Genomic DNA, 16,140 nt, shown 5'->3' on the forward strand with positions numbered 1-16,140 from the left:
CCACCTGGATCCATTCTCCCTTGTCCTGTCCTTGCCTGCCCTCGTACAAAGTCCCTGTCCATCTTTCCTGTAGCTTGCCCTCAGGTACTGGAAGGCCACAGTTGGGTCAAGTCTAAGTCTCTTGCCCAGGCTGAAGAAGCCAAGCTGTGTCAGCCCTTAGTTGCAGGAGAGAAGTGTTCTAGATATATATTATAATATTGGGTTTTTGCAAATATTAAAATGGATTTTATATATGTGATGTTAAAGTAACTTTGTTCCAAATATATAGTTTTAAATTTTGTTGTTAATTAGGCTTAGACACAGTAGTGCAATAGCTGATGGAAGTATGCTTGTGTTAAAATGCCTGCTTGGATGGGATAACATCCAATGAACACAGGATGAGCACACCTGTACAGATCTGCCAACCATCAGCACTCACCGTCTGAAGGCAGTGCGGACCAAGGCCCGAACTGGAAGGGATAAAGAGAAGGAGCCAAACCCCAGCCAAGGAACACGCATGCTCTGAAAAGGCAGACCCAAAGAGGGGCCATGTAAAATAGCTCCTGGAAAATGTAAACTCGTTTATGAATATGCATAAGCGGCTATGAATATGCAACAGGCTGGTGTAAGGGAAAAGGTATTTAAGGGGGATCCCTGAAGGTAACAGGGTGGTCTTGGCTGAGTGCCAAGATGCACCCAGCCATAAATAACCTTTGCTCCATGGTCCTTGTCTCCTATTGTCCTTTATTAAACTTTTTACATTTTCACAGGAGAGTGAACGTGTTTTTTACATGGACTACATATGCTTATACAAATTCTAGGAAGACTAGTAATTTTTTCTACAATAATTGGGTTAATCATCACAAACAAACATCCATTTTGCAGCATCTCTAGCTAATAGAAGTTGATTCAATCTTCTTTCTTGATTCAGTCTTCTTGCAGTCTTCAAAGCTCTGTTTGTTCTTGCCAAGGCATTCTGATTATCAAATTTTTTATGCTAATCAGGTCTGAAGTACATCAACTCACTTCTGTCCTGGCAGCATGGGCATGTCAACTCAAGGAGGGTAACACTAACTGAGAGGATTGCAGTAAGGTGAAGGTAGACTCAGCCTCTGGTGACCGAGCTACCGGGTATGATCTGTCAGATCCCCTTGAAGGTACCTCTAGTATGAATGCTCAGGGAAGAAAGGATAACCAGAGCTAGAGGGGCCCTGCCTCGAGCCAAGGAGAGGCACGGGAAAACCGGATCTTTGGTCAGTGTAGATCCGATGGCCTGGCACATCAGAGCCACAAAAATGCAACACCTTAGTTGATACTGGAGCGCAGTGTCCCCTGATACCATCGGGACATGTGGGGGCAGAACCTGTTTCCATTGCTGGGGTGACGGGGGGATCACAGCAATTGACCCTGTTGGGAGCCGAGGTGAGCCTGACTGGGAAGGAGTGGCAGAAACATCCTATTGTGACCGGCCCAGAGGCCCTGGGTATTCTGGGCATAGACTTCCTCCAGAACGGCAATTACAAAGAACCAAAGGGACTCAGGTGGGCTTTTGGCACAGCTGCTGTAGAGGCAGAGGACATTAGGCAATTGAACACCTTGCCTGGACTGTCAGAGCACCCATCTGCAGGAGGACTCCTGAGGGTGGAAGAGCAGCGAGTGCCAATTGCCACCTTGACCGTGCATCGCCGGCAGTATCGGACGAATCGAGGTGCTGTGATCCCCATCCACAGAATGATCCGTTAGGTGGAGAGCCAAGGGGTGGTCAGCAAAACCCACTCACCCTTCAACAGTCCCATCTGGCCTGTGCACAAGTCTCAATGGAGATTGGCTGTGGACTATCGTGCCTTGAATGAAGTGACTCCACCACTGAACGCTGCTGTACCGGACATGCTGGAACTCCAGTACGAGCTGGAGTCCAAGGCAGCAAAGCGGTACGCCACTGTTGACATTCCCAATGCGTTTTTCTCCACTTCTCTGGCAGCAGAATGCAGGCCTCAGTTTGCTTTCACCTGGAGGGGCGTGCAGTACACCTGGAACCGAATGCCCCAGGGGTGGAAGCACAGCCCCACCATCTGCCATGGACTGATCCAGGCTGCACTGGAAAAGGGTGAAGCTCCAGAACACCTGCAGTACATTGATGGCATCATTGTGTGGGAGAACACTGCAATGGAAGTATTTGAGAAAAGAGAGAGGATCATCCAGTTACTGCTGGAAGCCGGCTTCGCCATCAAGAAGACCAAAGTCAAGGGACTTGCCCGAGAGATCCAGTTCCTGGGGGTAAAGTTGCAAGACGGATTGTGTCAGATTCCCACTGAGGTCACCAAAAGGATCACTGCGGTGTCTCCACCCACCAGCAAGAAGGAAACACAAGCTTTCCTAGGCACCATAGGTTTTTGGAGAATGCACATTCTCGAGTACAGCCAGATTGTGAGCCCTCCCTACCTGGTCACCTGCAAGAAGAACGATTTCCTCTGGGGCCCTGAACACCAACAAGCTTTCGCCCCGATCAAGCAGGAGATTGCTCAGGCAGTAGCCCTTGGCCCAGTCAGGACGGGACCAGAGATGAAGAATGTGCTCTACTCTGCAGCTGGGAACAATGGCTTGTCCTGGAGCCTTTGGCAGAAGGTGCCTGGGGAGACTCGAGGCCGACCACTGGGATTCTCCAGCTGAAATTACAGAGGGTCTGAAACCAAATGCACTCCCACAGAGAAGGAAATCTTGGCTGCCTATGAAGGAGTTCAAGCTGCCTCCGAGGTGATTGCCACAGAAGCACAACTCCTCCTGGCACCCTGACTGACGGCACTGGGGTGGATGTTTAAAGGAAAGGTTCCCACTACCCTCCATGACACTGCTGCCACATGGAGCAAATGGATTACTCTCATCATGCAGCACACCCGGATTGGAAACCTGAATCACCCTGGGATTTTGGAGATAATTACAAACTGGCTGCTGGTGAGAACTTTGGTCTCACTGACGGAGAGCAGCAGGAACAAGTGACAAGGGCTAAAGAAGGTGCACCATGCAACCAACTACCAGCAGAGGAAACTCAATACGCTGTTTTCACTGACGGTTCCTGTGGCATCGTAGGGATGAACTGGAAGTGGAAAGCAGCCGTATGGAGCCCCACACAACACGTAGCACAAGCTACTGAAGGAGAAGGTGGATCAAGTCAACTTGCTGAAGTCAAGGCTTTTCAGCTGACCCTGGACATTGCTGAGAGAGAGAAGTGACCAAAGCTCGACCTTTATATGGATTCTTGGATGGTAGCCAATGCTCTGTGGGGCTGGCTGGAAAGGTGGAAAAAAGGCTAACTGGCAGCATAGAGGAAAACGAGTCTGGGCTACTGATGAGTGGAAAGACATTGCCTCTTGGGTAGAAAATGTGTGTGTGAAAGTCTGTCATGTAGATGCCCATGTCCCCAAGAGTCGGGCTAATGAGGAACACCGAAACAAGGAGCAGGTAGATCAGGCTGCAGTGATAGAGGTGTCAAAGATAGACTTGGATTGGCAACATAAGGGGGAGTTGTTCCTAGCTCAATGGGCCCATGATGCCTCAGGCCATCAGGGCAGAGATGCCACCCACAAGTGGGCACGAGACTGAGGGGTGGATTTAACCATGGACAGTATTTCTCAGGTTATCCATGACTGTGAGACGTGTGCTGAGATCAAGCAGGCCAAGTGAGTGAAGCCCCTGTGGTATGGTGGGCGGTGGTCCAAGTACAGGTATGGGGAGGTCTGGCAGATTGACTACATCACACTGCCCCAGACACGCCAAGGCAAGCACTACGTGCTCACAATGGTAGAAGCCACCACGGGATGGTTGGAGACTTCCCCTGTGCCTCACGCCACTGCCCGGAGCACCATCCTGGGCCTTGAAAAGTAAATCCTGTGCAGGCATGGTACCCCTGATAGGATTGAGTCAGACAATGGGACTCATTTCAAGAACAGCCTTATCAACACCTGGGCTAGGGAACATGGCATTGAGTGGGTGCACCATATCCCCTACCATGCACCAGCTGCCGGCAAAGTGGAGAGGTACAATGGACTGTTAAAAACCACCTTGAAAGCATTGGGTGGAGGATCTTTCAAGAACTGGGAGCAGCATTTAGCAAAGGCCACCTGGTTAGTTAACACCCGAGGTTCCACCAATGGAGAGGTCCTGCCCAGTCTGAGTCCCTGAATATAGTAGACGAAGATAAAGTCCCAGTGGCACATATCAGAGGTTTGTTAGGGAAGACAGTGTGGATCAATTCTGCCGCAAGTACAGACAAACCCATTCTTGGGATTGTCTTTGCTCAGGGACCAGGTTGTACATGGTGAATAATGCAGAAATATGGAAGAACACGATGTGTGCCTCAGGGAGATCTGATTGTGGGGCGAGCCTCATATGCAAATATCACTGTTTGCTGGATGTTACTGCCACTGTCTGTACATTAAACCAGACAGACCTGAGACAGATGGAAATGTGTGAATGCTGAAGGTTTGAGCAAGAGATATAGAAGGAAATGTGTGTCAAAGGTTTGAGCAAGTGAGATGGAAGGAAATGTGTCTGAGTAAGTGAAAGATGGAAGTTTTTACTTGATGAAGTTTTTACATGACGTTTGGTAGTTATGTTGACGATTCGGAGATAAGGGGTGGAATGTCCTAGGGTGACATTATGGTGCTTGTATCCCCAATCGTGTGTTCTGTTTATGCTTGATGTTATGTTCTGTGCTTTCGGGACTGGCTCCGAAAAATGAAGGTTTGTTTTGTCTTGTTATCAGCCAGCTCACCTTCCCTCACAGTTTGTGTCTAGGAGAGAGGCTAGGGCTTGCTGGCTCTCTTGCTTGCTTGCTGGCTTGCTTGCTTTCGCTTTGCTCTTGCTCCTGCTTTTTGCTTTTGCCCTTGCTTTTGCTTATTAGTTAGTTTAGCTAGGCAATCCAATTTTTTCCCTGGACTGTTTTTTTTTCCTTTACCTTTCCTGAATACCATCCCAACCTGCTCAGGACTGGGACCTGGGAAACACCAAGAAACACCAAGAGCCAGCATTTTGTGACCTGCAGCAGCCATCCCCAGTGCCGGAGACCGAGAACTGGGCAACCACTCCCAGCAGAGACTTTCTGAATTTGTCACCTCTTCAGTGTGGTGAAAGAGTTTTTGTCATCTGGTGTTGTTCATTTTTTTGTGCTGGGGAGTGCTTTGCCTGCTCAATAAAAAGGTTGTTTCCACTACTCTCTGAGGAAATTCTTCCCGAGCCAGGTGGGGGTGAGGCTGTGGGGGTTTGCTTTCTGGGGGCTCCTTCTGAAGGTTTTCTCCCAAATTTGCCCGAAACCAGGACACATTACTACATCAGCAGGCTGTTCTTCGGTGAGATCCAGCAGGGCCCTGTTCAGCCTGTGCTCAGCAAACTGACTGGCCATGAGCCACTGGTGGATGTACCTCACCATGGCAGGCACCTGGAGAAGGCAGGGGGAGACTTGGAAAGCTGCCAGAGGGAGGAATGTCCCCAGCTTCCCCAGAGAAGTCCTTCCCTTCCACCACACTGCCATGGCCTCAAAGGCTTCCAGTGACCAGTAGGCATGGCTTAGGAGGCCAAGCAATTCCTGGGAGGATCAAACCATGGCCACAGGCTGCTTACTTGCTTTGGATTGCAAAACCCCTCCTCTACGAGCATATCCAGCAGGGCAGCACAGGTCTTGGTTTTGAAGATGTGCAAATATGCTCTGAGCCCTGTGCCCATGGTGCTGGTCTCTTCCTCCCGAATCCTTTTGATGAATTTGAAAACCAGCTGTAGAAGAAAGGCAGGAAGCCAGGGATGCTCCAAGCGTGGTGCTCGGCGGAGCGGTGACAGCAGGCCCAGCCCAGCTGGGGATAGCTGCAGGTACCTGCGCTGTTCTGTGGAAGAGGCCACGGGTGCGTTCCTGCTCTTGTGTGCGCTGCACAGCTGCACCTGGCAAAGAGCGAGCGCAGCCTGAGCTGAGGGGCTGCGGGAGAGGCCGGAGAACACAGCCCAGCCCTGCGCTCCCCAGGCAGGGACAGCCCTGGGATGCCCCAGGGGATGGAGCATGGCCACTGTGGGGTGTCTGCCCAGCCCCTCTTTAGTCCTGTCCATGGGCAAGTGCCCAGGGGATGGGCTGGGATGGGCTGGGATTGGATGGGATGCCATGGGATGCCATGGGATGCCATGGGATGGGATGTGGCCAAGCTGGCTGCAGCCACCAGCCCAGCAGCCCAGCTCTGCCACTCACCCTCCTGCTGAGGCTTGAACTGCACCACCTCTTCAGTCTCCTGTGCAGGGCCAGCTCCAGGGCCTTCTTCCTCTCCTCCACCCAGGCCAGCTTGGGCACTCTCGTGGGTCTCTGCTCCATTTCAGTGATCGGATTTGTGACAACTTGCAGGAGAGATGCCTCGGAAAAGCTCCGAGTCAGCAAGGCCTGCAGTCGTGCCTGGAAGGCACCTTCAAGAGAGAAGCCTCAGGAAGGCTACAGGACAGCAAGTCCTGCACTCTGGTCTCGAGGGCTCCTGTCACAAGGACAGGAGACTCCTGTCGAGGATTGTGGTCTGGCCTCGAGGGCACCGGTGGCAGGGATGGGAGATGCCTCCAGGGCACCAAGTCCCACGGTCTACCCTCGAGGACACCTGCAGGAGAGCAGCCTCGGGAAGGCCATGGGTCACCAAGTCCTGTGGTCTGGCCTCGAGGTCAGCTGCAGGAATAACGCCTCAGAAAAGCTCCGGGTCAGACACGAACGAGTGCGCTGTGTGGGGGCTCCTCACGGCACCACTCTGTCCCATCCTGTCCCGTCGCGTGCTCCAAGCACTGTGGTGTGGTCTTGTCACCGCCAGCTCCTATGTCAGCCCGTGTCACAAAGGGCCCTTGGACACGCTGTCCCATTCCATGCCACGGTGACCGTGCTGCACCGTGTCACAAAGGGCCCCTGCACACACTGCCCCCTGCCCTGGGGCCGCCCCCAGCCCACCCAAAGTGGCTCAGGTTGGAAGGAATCCCTCACCCCAAGTGTCTAAGACAGCCCGACAGGATCTTTAGGAACGGCTCAAACCATCAGCAAACGCTGCCCTGCTCTGCAGGCTCAGGGCAGCAGAAGGAGCCCTCAGGGCTGCGGATGCAGCCGCACTGGGAAGGGCACGGGGCCTTCACAGAAGCTGGCATGGCCTCCTTGGGACACGTCCCGGCTGGTGGCCATCCTAAACCCGCGGGTGTGACACAGACAAGGAACGTGTGGGCCAGGGCACGAATGCTGCTCTGAGCCCTGGGGCCCGGGGAGCGCTGACATCAGCAGGTGTGGCAGGGTCCCTGCCCAAGCAGACCTGCCACCCCCCGAGCCCTGGCAGCACCGGTGCCCGTCTCCTGCCCCAGAGACCTGTGCCCGTGGGGGGCTTCTCTGCCAGAGGGCAGCCAAAGCACACGTCCACTGGGGGCTGTGCTCTGTCCTACAGGGGCTGTAGGCAGGAGCACCTGGAGCAACGCTGGCAACACTTGGTCTCTGTCAGAAGCTCTTACTCCATGCTGAAATTATTTTCTCATTGAAATTATTGCCTTCAGAACAAAACCACCTCAGTGGTGAAGGCACAGAAGAATCTGGCAAGTAAGAATCCTCAATTCAGGAAAGCTTTACTTCCCATTGCTCAACTCAAGTAGTTCCAAGAAGTTGCAAACTTCCCAAATGGATAGGGATAGCCTGAGGAGGTGAAGAGTTGGAATTTTGCTTCCCATCGCAAAGCAGCAACTCATTTGCCTTAACCTCATCCACTGAGGGTCACTTTACAGAACATAACACTACACAAAAAAGGGAAAAAACAAGGGCCATTCTTTGGTTTTCTATGAATGGATGATCATATCCTAATTCTCTTAAGAAATAAAAGCTCTCAATAAATCAAAGTCCACTCAGTGGTAGAAAAGTAGCTCAAAGAATTGAGTAGATGGCAAAAGGGCTAATCCTCCCCCTGGTACAGATATTTGAGTGGCCAGTAAAGTACAGCTCTCCCCTCTTGTTCCCTGCAGGACAATCAGGACCATGAAGAGGAAAAGTCACAGATATTCTTTCTGCCCTCCCTAACCAAAGCTGTGCCAAAGCACAGATGCTGCCTTCAAACTGACTCAAATTCCAGCCTAGACCTCTCACCTTCCAGACAACTCCTTCTCCAACACCCCCCCAACACCAAGCCCCCCAAACTCCCGCACAGAAGCCCTCAACACCCCGCCAGGAGCCCCAGCTGTCCCCGTCCCTCCGCAGAGCTTTCCCCTCCTCCAGCAGACGCCCTGGTTCCCTGCAGGTGCTGTGGGATGGCACTCAGGAGGATCTGTTCCAAGGCCTTCCCCTGGAGCACACTCAGGCTGCCAGGCCTATGGATCCTGGATCATCCTTCCCACCGAGCCTTCCTGTGCACGGCTGTTCCATGTGCACCTTTGCGCTCAGCTCGGACTTCTCCACTTCACCAGGAGTGCTGGGAAAGGATGGAGAGCAGCCTGGCAAGCTCTTTCTGCAGCTCCCTCTTTACTCTTGGGGAGGTAGAACATTCCACAGGAAAGCAACTGGTGCCACAAGGAGCGGGTGGCCTCAGGCACCTTTGGGGATGGAACAAGGCCTTGGTTTGACATAAGTAAGCACAAGCAATTCACATGAGTAAACAAGTAATTAGCACAGACATACCTAAGTACTTAGCACCAGTTAGCATAACAAAAACCTGGCAGGCCTAACTTGACATGAGAGTGACCTGACAAAAAGCTTTAGACACAGTCTACCAGAAGAACTAAGGGCAAGTGTGGAATCAGCCCTGTGCAGGGAAGCCGTGAGGAAGACTTTGTGCTGCTTTGGGGCATCGAGACCGCTCCTGGCCAGGGCCTGGAAATCAGCTTCAAGTATGGGAATCTGACACAATGCATTTCTAACCCGCTGCCTATGGAATCACCTCAGCAGTGTAAAGATGGATGGTGATTTTGATACAACGCCTACATCAACCCACTGAAATTTATATGTGGCAGAGAAACACTTTAGTGGGGTGCTGACCCCTGCCCTCCTGCCAGGTCAATAAAAGGGCTTTTGGCTGACAATGCATTTGTCTGATGATTTGTTTGAATGAGGGAGACCCCTCAGGACTGCTGTATCCTGAGGGAACACCGTTGGCCTTGGCCTGTAGGCACCTGCACAAGCTTAAAATCAGCTGCCTCAGCTTCCAGGACCTCTCTTGGCCGGCATCCTGACGTGGATGCAGGACTGCTGTGAGGCACTGCTGGGACCCAGCGGGACAGGACCGGCTGTCTCGTGTCCATGCAGCACCCCTCACACAGCCAGGGCCATCCCGAAACCAGACAAACACTCACGTGTCAGCACAGGGGAGCAAGGAGCACTGGGCTCCTCTCAGGGTATCTCAGCTGGGCTCGCTCCACAACACAGCCCCATTTTAAGTCCTGCTGATGCCCAGCTGCCAGAAATGCCTACCTTGTTCTCTCCAGGGTGCACAGGGAGAGCCAATGAGCAGGACGCCTTGGGAGGCAAACCTTCCCAGCCTTTTCTGAGGCCAGGGACACACCAAGATCAGCCAAGACTCTCCACGCTGCCTGGCCCACCCAGCCCAGCTCTGTGCTGGCCCTGGGCCACAGCAGCTTCCACCAAGCAAGAGCCACATGCACATTGCCAAGAGGTGAAACACAGCAGACAGGGAAGATGTGAAAAGTGTGTGTGTAAAGGCCTTTTAATTCACAGCTCTCAGAGAGAGCTCTGGGGCTCACGGCTGGACAGAGATGCTCCTGCTCACGCCTCTGTCCAAAGAGGGGAACACACCCTGCTGCAGGTGCTTGGGTTGGTCTCCACAGGTCCAGGCGGATGCCAAACCTTCTCTTCACAGCCTTCTCCCTTGCCCTGCCCCTCTGCCAAGTGCAACGGGCCTCAGGCAGTGAAAGGACCACAGAGAGCCAAAGGGGGACACTTGCACCTGCCTCGCTGGGCGCTCCCTGGGAAGCACCTTCCTTGAGAAGCAAGCCCCTTTCCTCCAAAGGCATTTCCCCAAATGTGTAGCTGTCCTGGGGAACACCAACACACTCTCAAGAAAAGCTGGCAAGGCTGAATGACTTAAGGTCCTTTCAGGACAGGCACTCCAGCTGTAGCTCATATTCTCCCAAGTGCGTTTCCAGGTGGAGGTTCAGAGGGGCAGCCCCAGGCCCTCTACAAACACAAGCTGCCCGCTGCCTCTTCACCTGCCTCAACTCCTGCCTGCGGTCACTGCAGCAAAACCAGGCTGTTCCAGCCAGAGCCCAGAGCCCAGAGCCCTGTTCCCGCAGGATGCTCTTGCACTTTTCATGCCTGCTCTCAACAGGCTTTGGAACGCAGAGCACAACCTGGCTGGCTCTGCCACCAGCACAACCCAAACACCAATGGAAGAAGAAGCAGCAGGGGTTGTTTTGCGGCCATGCCCAAGAGAAACTGGAAGGGTGCCCTCCCTCTGGTCTCCCTTGGTTGGCTTTCTGACTGGGTCTGAGGCTGGGGCTGCCATTCCTCGGTTCTGGGGACCAGAACCACACCCGGGATCCCAGCACTGCCTGACAGCGCTCCGGGCACTGGCACGGTCACATGTCTGAGTCTCGGGCACCATGCTGCTGCTTCAGCTGCTCTTAGGCACACCAAAGCTCTCTGTTAAGCCCAGATGGTCTCTGGTTCTGCCCTCTTCCTGATCCTGTGCAGGGATGGAGCACTGCTGTGCTTTCAGGAAGGTATTCTTGAAAACTTGCAGCATTCCAAGCTCCTTTGCCCTCTGTGCATGCTTGCCATGGAATCCCTCACAGCTGGGTTCAGAGCATCCTCAGCTTGGCTCTTCCAAAATCCAGGGGCTCCAGGGTGCTCAGCAAGATCTGTAACTCCACAGTGTTGTGGAACTGGACCTTCAGCACAGGGTCCTTCCCAGCCTGATCTGCCCTCGTTCCTCTGAGTGTGTGCACAAAACACGGCGTGGAAGAGAACGGCAGCAGGGGCCTGTGTGTTCCAGGGCCCCGGATTTGCATCGCTTCAGCTCCACAGAGATGCAGGTAAAGCGAAGAAGCCAAAGTGTTCATTAATGGAAGGCGAAGCAAAGGGATGAGCTGGGAGGGAAGAAAGGGGATGGGCAGGGTCTGAGGGCTGCAGGGAGGGAGCTGTCAACAGGGAGGGAGAAGGCAGGAGCTATGGGAGCTTCCCACAGGCTCAGCTGTGCCAGTCATCAGCTGTGCCTGGAGCTCCACCTGGTCTCCTCTGGTCTCCAGGTGGTCTCACCTTCCAAGGGATCTGCAGGTCTTAAAGAGACACTGGTTCTTCTGAACCAGCAGATGAAAGTAGTTCTGCAGCTCTTCCCTCCAACATCACCTGAACAAATGTGCTTCTACAGGAGGGGCTGTTGTTTTCACTCAGGGCTTGAAGGGCTGGAAGAGAGAGGAACAGAGCCACGGTCAGAGCCTGGATCTGCTGGAATCCAAGGAGACCTTTCTGCCAGGGCCATCCCACCTAGACTGGACACAAGAGGAGAGGAATTTCCCTCCCAGGTCAGGGCTGTGGTGCAACACGTCCCCAGAAGGAGCCTGGAGCAGCCCAAGGCTTTGTGTGGCCAGGCAGGGGCAGGCAGGAGGCAGAGCTGTCAGCAAAGGAAGGGGCCAGCGAGGTGGGGCAGCCGGGGGATGATGACAGCCTGCAGGGACAGAGGCCAGGGCAGGGACACCGCAGGACAGCCTGGGCTGCAGAGGGCACAGGGATGTGCAGCAGCTGCAAGGCCCTGACAGAGCCAACCTGTGCAGCCCTTTGGCCATGGCTGCTGGCCCTGGGCCTAAGGCCACGAGGGGACAAGTGACCCTTGCAGCCCTGGGGCCTCATGGCCTCCTTGTCCCTGCTCAGCAGCCTGGCAGGGGCCGCCCCATGGTCCTGCCCTTGGCATGGCACATCCCCACATGGCAGTGCCCATCCCGGGAAGAGCCCTGAGCAAGGAGGGAGGGACAGGATCTGCCTTGCCAGGGGCTGGGGCTCAGCCTTGGCCCTTTGCATTCCTGAGACACATTCAGGTTAGCTCAGCACCAGAGACACCTTTGCCTTGTTTGTCCCCACCCGTCATCAGTGCCTCCAGTTCTCTGCTCTGCCTGGGGCCTGGGGATACTTTGATATGAATTGTGTCCTTGAGTTGAACCCATTAACAGTTAAAGAAATTTGGAATTTGAATCCGACTTTTTGAGTTCTTGAGAAGTTCTTTGAGCACACTTCAAGGGACTGGGTCTGATGCAAACAGCACCAAAGCCCCAGAGGTCATTAAAGTCCTGGTGCTGTGTCTGTGCTGCTGAGCTGGGCTGGGCTCCTGGCACAGAGGCAGCTCCTGGCAAGGGCAGCGCTGCAGAGAGACAGCTGTGGCCAGGAGCAGCTCCTGTGCACAGCCCAGCAGGGCTGGGGCACTGCCAGGGCATCCCAGGGACACGAGCAGGGCACAGACAGAGCTCACAGGGGCTCAGCACTGGCAGGGGCTGTGGGGTGTCCCAGAGGGGGCTGTGTCACAGCAGCAGCTCTGTGGCTGTGTCACGGAGGCACAGAGCAGCTGTGATGTCAGAGAGGGGCTGTGTGACTGCACAGAGTGGGTTGTGTGAGGTCACAGACTGGGCTGTGACATCACAGAGCGTGTTGTGTGAGGTCATCAAGCAGCTATGGCATGACAGAGGGGACTGTGTGACATCACAGAGCAGGCTGTGACATCATGGCATGGCTGTATGACATCATAGAGCAGGCAGTGAGGTCAAAGTGTGTGCTGTGACATTACAGAGTGGCAGCATGACATCACAGGGAGGGTTTTGTGGCATCACTGAGGGGGTTGTGACATCCCAGGGCAGGCTGTGACATCATAGAGAAGGGTATAAGGTAATAGAGCAGATCCTGCCATCATAGAGGGTGGCTCTGTGACGACAGAGAGTGGGTTGTGACATCACCGGGCAGCTGTGTAATGTCATAGAGCAGGCTGTGACACCAAAGAACAAATAGTGACATTGCAGGGTGACATTGTGACATCTCACAGTCTTCTGTGACATCACAGAGCAGCTGTATGACATCACAGGGTGACATCTCAGAGTTGGCTCTGTGACATCACAGGGGCTGTGTGACATTACAGGGCAGCTGTGTGACATCACAGGGGCTGTGTGACATCACAGGTGTGTGTGTGTGACATCACAGGGGCTGTGTGACATCACAGGGGCTGTGTGAGGTCACTGGGGAGGTCACTCCACCCCAGCCCCCCCTCCCAGTTCCCCCAGAGAAGTCCAACGCTGCTCGTGCACAGCGGGGTCCCCTGTCCCCCCGGGTCCCCCCGCCCCCGGCGCCGCAGCCTCCCCCAGAGGATGTTCCACGAGATCGACCCCAGAGCCTGACACAGGGACAGGGACTGGGGCAGTGGGGGAGTGGGACAGGGAGACAGGGACCCCCTGGCAGCGTCCCCGTGTCCCCCAGGGCCAGAGCCTGGGCCAGGGCTCCTTCACCCTGTTACCAACGAGGGCTTGAGAGCGCTGAAAAAATCCCCAGCGAGGGATCAGCAAAAACCAGATTTAATATTAAGTGAGAGCACCACAAAGTTCCTTGGCAAGAGTCACTCTGCTCCTGACTGGACACTTCAGGCATGGAAAAGAAAACAAAGCAACAACAAAACCAAACAGAATCCAGGCAATCAAACCAGAAATGAGCCAAGACCTGGGGCTTTCCTTCCTATGGAAAAGAACTGTCCTTCTCATCCAGGTGCCCATGGCCAGAATTGGGATTTCACCTCCTACACTGCCTGTTGTGACAGACTGGAGGAGATTGTTGGCTGGAAACATTTCGTGTGTGGGGAGGAAGGGGCAGGTCCAGCCTTGCCCTGCCCTGGAACCCCAGCCCTGCCCTGCCCTGGAACCCCAATCCCCCCAGAGCCTCTATCCCAGCCCAGCAGTGTCTGCCAGTCCCTGGCACAGCACAGGCAATGCTCCACAGCCACCTCTGGAGCCCCCAGCCCAGCTCCTGAGTGACCAAATGACCCCAAGTCCCACCTGGGGGAAGGGCCCAGGAACACCAAGGGGTGTTTAAGGCTGAGCACAAGGCAAGCACACATCTTGACCCTACCTCCTCTTGGAATTTCTATCTGAACACTGCTGGAATCCAGGAGTTGGTAGCTCTGTGTGTGCTTCTCTGTATATTTTTTGTCTTTCTTTCTTTCTGTGTCTATTTCTTCTATTTTGGTCCTCGTGCAAATGTTGATTAACTTAAAATTGAATGAGCTAATAGTCTGTGAAGTTGAATGGGCCAAGGTAATGCTTTGGGAAGTGTTTTTGTTGATTGAATGTCATGCTAAACCTTTTACCAAAGTTTCTCTGGGTTTCTAAAGTTCCCAAAAAAGGCTGTTTTGTTGTTTGGAGCTCCGGAGAATCTCTTGTTGGTATTTCTCTAGTGCATCCAACTCAGAGGACACAAACAATTGTAATTCCTTTTAAATGTCTCCTTGAGAGAGTTGTTTGGGGGATGGGAGTCAGGGCTTGTGTGTCCTGCTTGGCACAGCCCAGGCAGGGCTTTCACAGCCACATTCCACACTCCATTTCCCAGCTGGAGCCGCTGGTGCCTCTGAGTTCTGCTGCCCCAGCCCCAGGGACGCTCTCCTTGTCTGCCCATTCCCCCACGGTCTCTGGGCAGGGATGGCCTCAGTGGGAGCTGCTGACATCCTCAGCACCTTGGAGCGCCCTGGAGCCACCTCCGGCCATGGACGGCGGCCAGCGACGGGGAATGCCCCGGGGTGAGGAGGGAGGACACCAGCAGAGCATCCCCCCGGGGCAACGACGAAGACAGTGCCGGGATCAGGCGGGAGGAGCACGGACCCCCACCGGAGCATCCTCCAAAGGTAAGGTGTTTTCCAAAGCAAAATTGGCAAAAAATCTTATTAAATTCTGTGGCTGATCTTTGCTGTCCCCACGAGTCACTCGCCACCCACACGAATCATAAAGTTCCCCCTCAAAAGTGGGACTGGGAGCACACAGACCCTTCCCCATAGTCTAGGGACCCCCAGAAGACCCCTCCCTATGGACTGGCCACCCCAGAAATGGGGCTAGGACTTCCAAAGAAACCTCCCCATTAACCTAAAACCCCCCAAAATGGTGCTGGTGCCCCCAGAGACCCATCCCCGTGGGACTGGAACCACCACAGACCCATCTCCATGAACCTACAACCCCCAGAAATGGGACAGGGACCCCCAGAGACCCCTCGCTATGGGCCTGGGATCCCCAGAATGGGGCTGGGACTCCCCCCATGCGAGCCACGCCCACTCCCCGCCTTGCCCCGCCCCCAGCATCAATCCAACCAATCAACGCCTGGAACAATCAGTGCAGGAACGCCTTCCACATCGTCCAATCAGATCGCACTCTCATTCTGGCCCCACCCCTTCATTGTGACATCACAAGCGGCCTTGACACTCAGCCCCTCACCACTATGACATCACTGCGCTCCCATTGGCTGTCGGCGGGAGGGCGGGGCTTGCCCGGACTATAAAAGGCGTGTGCTGGCACACAGGGCTCAGTGCGGGCCCGGCGATGGGAGCGGTGGCGTTGGCGGAGTCAGAGCCCCGGGAGCGCCCCGGAGCCACCTCTGGCAACGGACGGCGGTGAGGAATGCCCCGGGGGAGAGGGGGGAGGACCCTGCCAGAGCATCCCATGGGGCAGTGAGCACCGAGAGTGGCGGGGCATCACCCTGGAACGAGGACGATGGAACTGGGAGGACCAGGGCAACCAGCGGAGCATCCCCGGGGCTCAGGAAGGAGAATACCAACATAGCATCCCCTGGGGGCAACAGGCATTTAGGGATTTTAGGGATTGTAGAGTGTAGTTTAGTATGTCACATGGATGAGAAGTTTAGGTTTTACAATTTTTAGCATATTGTAGATTGTTATAAACGCCAATCACTTGGTTTTTAAAATTTTAAAAGTTTAATAATAATAAAATGGTTATAAAAATAGTAATACAATTAGAGTAATAAAAATTTAGAATTAGGATAATTACAAGACAATAAAAAGCAAAGAATTACGGATGTCCGGATGCTCTCGGGCACTTAAGCCCGATAAGCATGCCTTGTGAACAAAGGAATAATCTTTAAAAGCAGTAGCCTGTTGCATATTCATACATCTCATACATGATGCATAAATTCCTTGCAAATTAAGAACTTTT

The 16,140-nt window shown here is 54.0% G+C and overlaps 1 protein-coding gene across 1 annotated transcript in view; it reads right to left on the bottom strand.

The window, feature by feature from the left end:
* Nucleotides 1–16,140, bottom strand: part of LOC137466879 (uncharacterized) — a 285,911-nt gene that overhangs the window by 251,250 nt on the left and 18,521 nt on the right. Inside the window, exon 8 of the mRNA XM_068178505.1 lies at nt 6,206–6,319. Coding sequence (XP_068034606.1) covers nt 6,206–6,319 — 114 coding nt within the window. The remainder of the gene's footprint in view (nt 1–6,205; nt 6,320–16,140) is intronic.

This window comes from Anomalospiza imberbis, unplaced genomic scaffold (genome assembly GCF_031753505.1).
Source record: "Anomalospiza imberbis isolate Cuckoo-Finch-1a 21T00152 unplaced genomic scaffold, ASM3175350v1 scaffold_46, whole genome shotgun sequence".
Classification (NCBI taxonomy): Eukaryota; Metazoa; Chordata; class Aves; order Passeriformes; family Viduidae; genus Anomalospiza; species Anomalospiza imberbis.